Source organism: Oncorhynchus tshawytscha, linkage group LG10 (genome assembly GCF_018296145.1).
Source record: "Oncorhynchus tshawytscha isolate Ot180627B linkage group LG10, Otsh_v2.0, whole genome shotgun sequence".
Classification (NCBI taxonomy): domain Eukaryota; kingdom Metazoa; phylum Chordata; class Actinopteri; order Salmoniformes; family Salmonidae; genus Oncorhynchus; species Oncorhynchus tshawytscha.
Window position 1 is genome coordinate 17,984,730 of NC_056438.1, and position 10,211 is coordinate 17,994,940.

Here is a 10,211-nt window from a genome sequence, read left to right on the forward strand (position 1 = left end):
GAAAGGTCACCATGTTGAACACCACATAAATCACTAATCCAACTTCACCTCAGTGGCAGAGCAAGCCAGCATACACCAGTGGGGAGCCGAACTACAAGGTGTCCATCTTGGATCACGTTTCCACTCAATTGACTGCAAATATAGCAGGACCCATAAAAAGCTCATCCAAAAACCTCAGTTCAAGGTTAGATGTGAATTCTCTGTTGGACGCCTGTGGAATAACGTTACAGCTATGTGATTGGCAGGCAGACACTGCTTAGTTTGGATTCACTGACGGTCCAACATTAACCTAACATCAATCAAAATCCCCGACACAGTTCTATGAATATGAGTGTTCCAGAACTGAGGAGGATTTGAATGGGGCCACTGTTTTCACTCCACCATCTTCCATGCCTCTCATCCGTCTCCTCTCACTCTCTCTCCCACCCCCCTGGGTTTCCTAATGTACCAGAAAAAGTGCACCACCAGCAAAAGTGATGTGTAACCCCCCCCAGGAATGAGGTGTCAGACACGGGTAAAAGACAGCGGGTCAGGCCAGAGGTAGGATGGGGCAACAGTGAGTCAGAAGCAAGGCAGAGAGAGAGTCAGAGAGGGGAAACAAACTCCTGTTATCACATAGAGAAAACAGGAGAAACACTGAGGTAGAGGCTTGATAAGGAAATGTGTTTTAATAAATGATTAGAATGTTACAGTCCTGAAACCATAGGTCTGATACCATGTGATGTTATGAAACCATAGGTCTGATACCATGTGATGTTATGAAACCATAGGTCTGATACCATGTGATGTTATGAAACCATAGGTCTGATACCATGTGATGTTATGAAACCATAGGTCTGATACCATGTGATGTTATGAAACCATAGGTCTGATACCATGTGATTGTATGAAACCATAGGTCTGATACCATGTGATGTTATGAAACCATAGGTCTGATACCATGTGATTGTATGAAACCATGGGTCTGATGAAACCATGTGATTGTATGAAACCATAGGTCTGATACCATGTGATTGTATGAAACCATAGGTCTGATACCATAGGTCTGATACCATGTGATTGTATGAAACCATAGGTCTGATACCATGTGATTGTATGAAACCATAGGTCTGATACCATGTGATTGTATGAAACCATAGGTCTGATACCATGTGATTGTATGAAACCATAGGTCTGATACCATGTGATTGTATGAAACCATAGGTCTGATACCATGTGATTGTATGAAACCATAGGTCTGATACCATGTGATTGTATGAAACCATAGGTCTGATACCATGTGATTGTATGAAACCATAGGTCTGATACCATGTGATTGTATGAAACCATAGGTCTGATACCATGTGACTGTATAAAATTAATTTGAATCAATAGATTATTATAATACATGTGTGTAAGTGTTAGACTCATTCGATGATTATATTATAATACTGTGTGTGGTTTTAGTCAGAATCAACATTTTGGGAACAATGTGTCTAGTGTTTTGAGAACAGACTGTCTGTCTGTGCCAGATCCGGGGAGACCTTGGCTGGACACTTCCCAGTCCCAGGTCTCTCCCTATCTTAGGGGTGGGTGGGAAGACACTATTCTCACGTTCTCCCCTAGGCTCTAATGGCGGGCGGATTTGATGGTTGGTGTGGAAGTATGTGTGTCGCTATAAATTGAAGGTCCTGTACACGTCAGAACGTTCCCGTGAATAAACATTTAACTTTGGTAGACTGGGCCTCTGTCCGTTTCCTTTTCTATCAGTATCTTACAAATCCTGATATAACAGACTAAGGGTAACTGAATTGGTAAATGAACAGGAGTATAGAATTCTCCTGACAAGACTTCACACAGTACAGTAGGTAGAGGAAATAAAGGTGTGGTCAGAATAATAAACCCCCCTTGGTATATGTTTATGATAGTCCAGTTTTGTCCATACGTAGTGGAGACCCCACCTGTTTTGAGCCCCACATTTTTAGCAAAATAAATAAATATTTTGCATGTTATTTTGGCATTAATAGATGTCACATATCAGTTTGAAAACACTGTAAAAAAAATAGATCATTGAGTTAATAAAGCCGCATACAAACATGGTCTCTTTTTGTTTTCTTGAGTAAGGCAACACTTAAATGCAGGTGTTTCAGCCTAGCTCAGTGCTTTCTGTGGTGGTGGGGCTGCCAGCAGAAAATACTCAAGCCCCTTGGGTGCTGCCAGAGTTACATGAGAAGTGCCCATCCAAGAAGGTTCAAGGTCATTGGCCACAGAAATGATGTCAAATCACATATCTACAGTAGCTTTGCTTGGACTGATCATGTCAACATCATACTTTCAAAATCTTAGCTAGCAGACATCATCATGAATGAAGTTGACAATCTACTGGCAAATCCTTTTTAATCCTTATCATATGAAGAGAAATAATGAAGAGAAATTATAGACAAAACGTATTGGTGCTAATCGGCCATTGGACATAAACATTACACAACAAGTTGGAAATTGCAAATTCAACAATGAGTGGTTTAGAAGGAATCAGTGGCTAACTGCAAGCATTGCAAAGCAATCATTAGCCTACTATTCAGTGGAGTGGCTGTGTGATCCCAAGTCTAAGATTAAGGGTGTCTTTTCCTAGTTTAAAATGATAAACATTCAACATTGGCCATGCTGTCAATGAAGCATGATTTGTGTCGCACTCAAAACAACTTAACTCGGAACTGCAAATCTGACTTCAGTGAGTTCAAGACAACTGGGACCTCGGGAAAAACGAGCTACGACTGGGAAAATACATTTTGAACTTTCATCCAATTTGGAATTGTAAATTTGAGACAAAATTTGCCCACGAAGGACCAGCTTCCTGTTCAAGTGAACACAGCACAACAAGGGGAGTCCAAATATGTATTGTATGCTGCTGCATAAATGATGTAATATGCCAGGGAGATATGTATACTGTAGCTAAGAAAGTAATACTTCAGTCAATAGATGATTATATTATAATACCGTGTGTGGTTTTAGTTTTAGTGCATGTTGTGTAGTAGGCGGTTAGTAGCCCATGTGCCTCACCCTAATAATTTGGTCTATTTTCACATTTACATTTTTTGGTGGTGCACATGTAGCTTATAACCTGTTTTTGAGAAATGTAATCATTGAATATTGTAAGAGCTTTCATTGTATACTTATATGCCCCCTTTAATGAGCAAGCTAGGACAGACATAGTCAATGCAACTATTTGTTCAGCACTTTTGAAATGTACAGCAACAGAATTCAGAACATGAGCCATTCTTACAGTGTTCTTCCTGTATACCAAGTCAGAACCATAGGATAAATAATGTCTTAATCGAAATGACAGATTGCCTCTTATCCTCTTGTTGTTCCCTTATGGCATAGTTCATACATCTCAATTCAGCCATATCAGCTATGTTTTTTTTTAAAGGCAGTAAATGAGGCTGAATGAACTGTTTCTCTGCCAGACAAGGCTCTGCTGATAGCCAGGTGTAGCAGTGGTAAAATGCTGTTGTGACTGGTGTTGGGACAGCTTTATCTAGGCCCTAACAGTTTGTGGGCACCGTTTGTCACCATTATAGTGCAATTAAGGTATTGTTTAGTGTTGTGTTGTGGCTTTGCTGCCCACATTTTTTTTTGCCACACCAAAATTTACATGCTAAAATCGCCATTATCCATATCACAGTCCAGTGAAGGATGGGGGAGGGGATCTCCTGAAACAAATATTGCTCTCCATAGACCTCTGAAAGAACACCCCCCCCCGGCTGTAACTGAAAATGTATGCCCGTAAGCCAAAGATAAATTCCCATTTTAAACAAACATGGACAATAACGTTTTTGAACTTGACACACTACTCTCAGCACCCCTCAAGCAAACCCTCCCAAAGACTCAGCTGTACCTGTGAATCAGAGGCTCTGCTCGCTCCAACAGGAGCCCTATTGATTTGTTCATCAATCTGTCATCACCCCGGCTCTGCGGATGACAGAAGTGGTCCATATTGTGAACCCTACGAAACAAACGGTGTAAAACAAAGCTGTGGTTGTCAGTGTTGTTGTTCAAACTGAGCTTGGCGCTTCAGTTCCCAGCCATGTCGCCTTCGACAGCTATATAAAGCAGAACCAGGTTACCAATGCCACTCAGCAGACGTTCAACTTGTATCCATAGCGACCTACACTACAGTGAGTGCAGAATCTAATCCACAACCCTGCCGTTTGATAGTGCCATTGCTTTTTAACAGCGGAGCTACATAGGACCACCATTACTTTTCATTGGGTCCAGTTCTGTCCCATCTCATCTCCTCCAAAATCAACTGCACTGTGGAGTTCATCAGAATATGTTGTACAGAGCATTATGGGTACTGCAGTTCAACATGCGACCGGTTACACCACTGTAGTCCCTCCAGGTTCTCACCCCCTTCACTCGCCCCCCCAAACCTCACTGAGCACAGAGGGACCCCCTGGCCCTCCCCAGCCTCTGACAGAGAAAGAGAATCAAGGTAGGGTAGTGTTGGCACCGTGGGCCCTGGATGTGGTCGTAGAGGTGAATCGAAGTTGCACTGGGTCATATGTAGCCCTATAGGCACAGTGGAGCATGGCAGGGACAGGGTGCTGCCAGAGTTCAGGCCCAGCTCAGCGTCTTCCCCAGTGTGCCAGTTCATGTTGCCTGACCTGTAGTCACCGGGGAAGGGTTTGCTGCTGTACCCGTCACCCAAGCTTGGGGCCTGGGCGTTGGTGAAGACAGAGCCGGACAAGGAAGACATGATGGAGAGGTGGTCGTCCACAACCTCCACATGGATGTCACTGGGGTCAACAGGGTCTGAAGAGGACTCTGGGGGGTGCTGGAGGGATGCCTGGAGAGTTGCCTGCGTGAAAACACAGAAACACTGCATTCCCAATTACATATCCAAGGACTATATGTACTGTAATATATAGAACTTGGTTTAAATCAAATATATACACTTCATACTGTAAGTGAGTGAGTGTGTGTGTGTGCCTGTCAAGAGAACAAGGACAGTTTACTAGAGTCTTGGGGAGTCTGTTAATGCGAGGTGCATCTCGTTTCTGTTTCAGCCGATACAGAGCCAGAGCAAGGAGAGAAGAGAAGAGCACAGCACACACTCCTATCCCCAACAACACTGGCTGCAACCCTGGTGAACACAAACACACATTTCATTGTGAAATCACGGTTGTATACATTAGCTCAAACCCTAGCTTAATGTCCACACCCTGGATCAAACCTAACCCTAGCTTAATGTCCACACCCTGGATCAACCCTAACCCTAGCTTAATGTCCACACCTTGGATCAACCCTAACCATGACCTCTCACCTGGTCCTGGGGCAGCCTGGTGGACACAGTGTGGGTGGGAGGGGGGAGAGGAGGCCAGGGGGAAGGTGGGGGGTCCAAAGGAGAAGTTAGCCAAGGCACAGTAGTCCTGTCCTGGGACCAGGTCTGAGAACTCAGCCCTGAACACCACCTCCTGGGCCCAACCAGTACGCCTCTGAAACAGGATCAGGGAATTGGGAAGGAACATGTGAGAGAGTGAGAGTGCTTGTACTAACCGAATGCACACAAATAACAGCAGACCATAGACTGGACAACATGACCGTATATGGTTGGAGCACTTTAAGAAGTGTACTCCACAGATTCACTTACATAGCACCAGGGGAAAGGGAGGGACCATGAGTGTGAGAGAGAGACAGAAAGAAAGAGAGAAGATGGAGGGTGAACAAAAGATGGTATTGCAGATGGCACAAGCGGGGATACCTTGTAGTCAGAGTGGTTCTGTTGGTTATATACGGTCACTGTGACCCAGGGGTCAATCAGTTCTGACAGTGGACAGCAGCTCTGCAGAGGAAAGCACCCTCTGTTGGTAGAACAGGGGAAGTGCACCTCCACTACCAGCCTCTCTCTAGACAGAGACACAGAGATGGAGGGGCTGTTGAAGGCTGAGGAGAGGAGGAGAAGGGAAGGGAGGAAGGCACTTTGTCATTTCAATCACACCAACCTACTCATGTCAGCAGCTTTAGCCACATCCATTTGAATTCTGCAGTGTAATGAGATGTATAAATGCTCTCTACGTGACATTTGATTTGAACAACAAACCAGCATTTTAGATATGTGATTGGTCTTAAGAGCAGAGAGGTAGGTTACTGACTGAAATCACTTGGGTCAAACTTGCGTGGTTTTGTCCAGACTGGGCTCCCAGGGCCCTGGTGGAGGCCCAGGCGGATCATGTTGTAGAGTTCAAAGTCAGAGAAGGCCTGGGACACGTCACAGTGCTGGGCGGAGATCCGCACACACCCCTCCACGTCCTGCCACGGATCTCTGTAACACACACACACAAATCCATTCCAATCTATTTATGGGTTTCACCTTAGTCACTCACTCGAAATGTGGAAATTTCGGAAAATACCCATACAAGATCACCACCACCCAACTAATCCAACAACCAGGGGGATGTGTGTTGTTATGACTGAAACCAGTTGAGAGGAGCAGGCAGTGTGACGGGCTTGGTTTCACAGCTGTGGTACAAAACAGTAGTGCCCCTCTGTCAGTTCCTATCTACTTTTAAAGGCCAATAAACCATAGACTGGAGTGACTGATTCATCTCTCTGATTAAAACCCTTCTGAGGTTTCTCTGCCAAAACCACACAATCAATTCTCACACTACCTCCCTCTACCTCTTTCCTGCTCTTCTCCCCTTCATCAGAGCCAGTTGTTCTATCAACAATCATGTACTTTCCCTTTCCATTCTAGGCTAGCTTTCCCTTCAACTCCAAACTGTTTCGCAATTCATATTAACTTTCATTGTTCAGTAAATGAGTATCAGGATCCCGTTGTTTGTTAGAACCCTCAACCAAGCAATGACTTGACTTAAACTATTATATTTAAATGACTAGATACTAATTACACACAGAGCAAACATTACACTGAAAAATAAAACTTCATACATTAACGTATGGATTCTTTCCCAGTAAAATAATGAGTTACTAATTCTAGAAAGTAGGGCCACAGTAATATAGCATTCCACAGAGCTAGATACTGGTCGATTAGATCAGTCAGTATAGTGAGCACAGACAGATTCAGACAGACCCACCCCTGAGTCTTAGTTTGGACGGTGTAGGTGGTGGTGTTAGCGTTGGCCTGAGGACAATCCCACCGCAGGAGGCATCCTAAATCCAGGGAAGCCACACTGGTGGTACAGAAGGTCCCAGATGATCCTGAGAGTTCACACGAAACAGTTCAGTCAACACACACACACACACACACACACACACACACAGGAATAGATCACACACACTTCCGACATAGGCTACACTTTCATATTCACGATCTCACAGCAACAACGATGGCTTTGCCTAAAGACGCAACTCATACATACTTAACATAATTGACTTAACTGTTCCTGAATGGATTACTACAGTTCAACACACTTTATACTATTTGAACCTTTAGTTGGCCATTTAAGCCATTGAGATCAAACCCTAAATATAGAGAATCCCTGTGGTGAGCCCCCCATAGACAGTGTGAGAGGACAGTGAATTGGATCAGTTACTGCACCCAAAATGGATGGACAGAGAGCAAGTCAGACTCACCTGTGATGAGAAGAGCGACACACAATCCTGTTAACACAAGGGTCGCCGGTACATCTGCCACCGTCACCATGGTGACACAGGGAAGCTAGTAAACTGGAGCACCGGTTGAGAAGGACAAAAGGACAGACTGAGGAGGACTCAGACTAAATATTTTTCCTTAAACAAAATCCCCTTTAGGGAGGGATACCACATTCATGCAACTCCACTGATGCACACAATGTAGCAGTCTATAAAATGCTTGACAAATCATTTGTAAAAGTTGAAAAGGAGAGCGGTAGAGTAAGCTGTCACTTACCTACATCCACAGACAGTAGTGAGAGAGAGAGAGATGATAGAAAGAGAGAGAGCGAGGGTGGAGGAATCAGGACGTGATACAGTACTTGTGTGTTCAAGAGGAAATTACATAATCTGAAGCTTAAAGGTCCAATGCAGCAGCTTTTATCTCAATATTAAACCATTTCATTTAAGTACCTTACTGTGATTGTTTTCAATTCAAATGGGGAAAAAAGAAGCAGAAATAGCTTCTTAGCAAAGAGCAATTTCTCAAGGAAGAATTTTGCTAGGACTGTCTGAGAGTGGACTGAGTGGGGAAGGGAAAACTGAAAACTAGCTGTTAATGGCTGAGAGGTTTGGAACTCTCCTATTGCTCTAGTAAAGACATGCTGTGGAACTTTGGCAACAACTAAGTATTTATTTTTTAAATACTCCCGCTTTGGGCTGGATGTGTCAATGTGTAGTTCATACATTTTTTTACCTTTATTTAACCAGCCAAGTCAGTTAAGAACAAATTCTTATTTTCAATGACTGCCTAGGAACAGTTGGTTAACTGCCTGTTCAGGGGCAGAACGACTGATTTGTACCTTGTCGGCTCGGGGGTTTGAACTTGCAACCTTCCGGTTACTAGTCCAACACTAACCACTAGGCTACCCTGTCGCCCCATACATGCATAATCTATGAGCAGAATTATTATTTTACCTCGATTAGCCACAAAGTCCCTAGTTTGAAAGCGACCGTATTTCTGGAAGCTGTGCTATGACATTTTCCTCATGTGTGCCAGTCCCCCCAGCAATTCCAGTTCAACCAATGAGCTTCAGCCCTTCGCCATATGCGTGAAAGTTAAGAGGCACATCATGCATCCACAGCAGAGTGAGAGAGAGAGAAATGACAATGACGTGGTGCACATACGACGTAGTACACAATTTTCGGGGACAACTTTTAGCTCGTGAATACTACTTTCAGAACTACTGGCTAAAAAGTATACAAAAGCACCAGAGAATCTCAAACTGATTTACTGCCTGGTGATGGCACCAGGCAAACCAAAACTCCGTCCCACCAAACAGGCTGAAATTTCTAAAAAAGGCATTATTTGCACAATTTTCACAGTATTATTCTAACCTCAGTTTGGAAATATACTGTATACAGCACCTTCAGAAAGTATTCACAGCACTACACTTTTTCCACATTTTGTTGTCTCACAAAGTGGGATTCAAATGTCAATGATCTACACAAAAGACACTGTCAAAATGGAAGTAAAATTCTAACTTAAAAAAAGTGATGTAAAAATAAAAATGACTATTTTGATTGGACAAGTATTCAACCTTTTGAGTCAATATGTTAGAATCAACTTTGGCAGCAATTACAACTGTGAGTCTTTCTGGGTAAGTCTTTAAGAGCTTTGCAAACCTGGATTGTACAATATTTCCCATTATTTAAAAAAATAAAAAATAATTCAAGCTCTTTCAAGTTGGTTGTTGATCATTGCTAGACAGCCATTTTCAAGTCCTGCCATAGATTTTCAAACCCATTTAAGTCTAAACTGTAACTAGGCCACTCAGGAACATACAATGTCTTGGTATGTAACTGGTGTATAATTGCACTTGCGTTTTAAGTTATTGTCCTGCTGAAAGCTGGATTTTTTGCCACATTTATGGTATTGCTTTAGTGCCTTTTTGCAAACAGGATGCATGTTTGAAATTGTATTCTGTGCAGATTCCCTTTTCACTGTCAATTAGGTTAGTATTGTGGAGTAACTCAAATCTGGAAGTTCTCATATCATAGCAATTTAACTCAAACTGGTTTAAAGTCACCTCATGGTGAAAACTGAGCATTTTCCTTCCTCTCTGTTGACCGAGTTAGGACGCCTGTATCTTCGTAGTGACTGGGTGTATTGTTACACCATCCAAAGTGTAATTGCTAAGGTCACCATGTTCAAAGGGATATTCAATGTCTGCTTCTATATTTTGACCCATCTACCAATAGGTGCCCTTCTTTGCGAGGCATTGGAGAACCTCTAGTGTTTGTTGTCGAATCTGTCCTTGAAATTCATTGCTTGGCTGAGGGTCCATACAGATAATTGTATGTGTGGGGTAAAGAGATGAGGTAGTCATTCAAAAATCATGTTTAACACCATTATTGCACACAGAGTTAATCCATGCAACATAGCATGACTTGTTAAGCAAATTTTTACTCTAAGTTCAGGCTTGCCATAAAAGGGGTTGAATACTAATTTACAAGACATTTCAGCTTTAACATTTTAGTAATTTGAACAAATGTCTAAAACATTTGGGGGTATTGTGTGACAAATCCTAATTTAACCCCATTTTAAATTCATGCTGTAACAAAACTTGGAAAAAGTC

General features: G+C 42.8%; 2 protein-coding genes across 2 annotated transcripts; both read right to left on the reverse strand.

Annotated features, from left to right (window-relative positions):
• Positions 1 to 3,738: 3,738 nt before the first annotated feature.
• On the reverse strand, positions 3,739 to 6,016 carry LOC121847577. The gene is made up of 5 exons (XM_042329339.1): positions 5,985 to 6,016; positions 5,744 to 5,888; positions 5,306 to 5,477; positions 4,998 to 5,125; positions 3,739 to 4,840 (listed from the first exon to the last, which is right to left on the reverse strand). Exons 1-5 carry the CDS (start codon positions 6,014 to 6,016, stop codon positions 4,328 to 4,330), a joined length of 990 nt encoding a protein of 329 aa, XP_042185273.1. The 3' UTR covers positions 3,739 to 4,327.
• On the reverse strand, positions 5,750 to 7,645 carry LOC121847578 (uncharacterized si:dkeyp-75h12.7). Its single transcript, XM_042329340.1, has 3 exons — positions 7,576 to 7,645; positions 7,077 to 7,200; positions 5,750 to 6,304 (listed from the first exon to the last, which is right to left on the reverse strand). The coding sequence occupies exons 1-3, from the start codon at positions 7,643 to 7,645 to the stop codon at positions 6,127 to 6,129; spliced, it is 372 nt and encodes a 123-aa protein (XP_042185274.1). The 3' UTR covers positions 5,750 to 6,126.
• Positions 7,646 to 10,211: the final 2,566 nt, after the last annotated feature.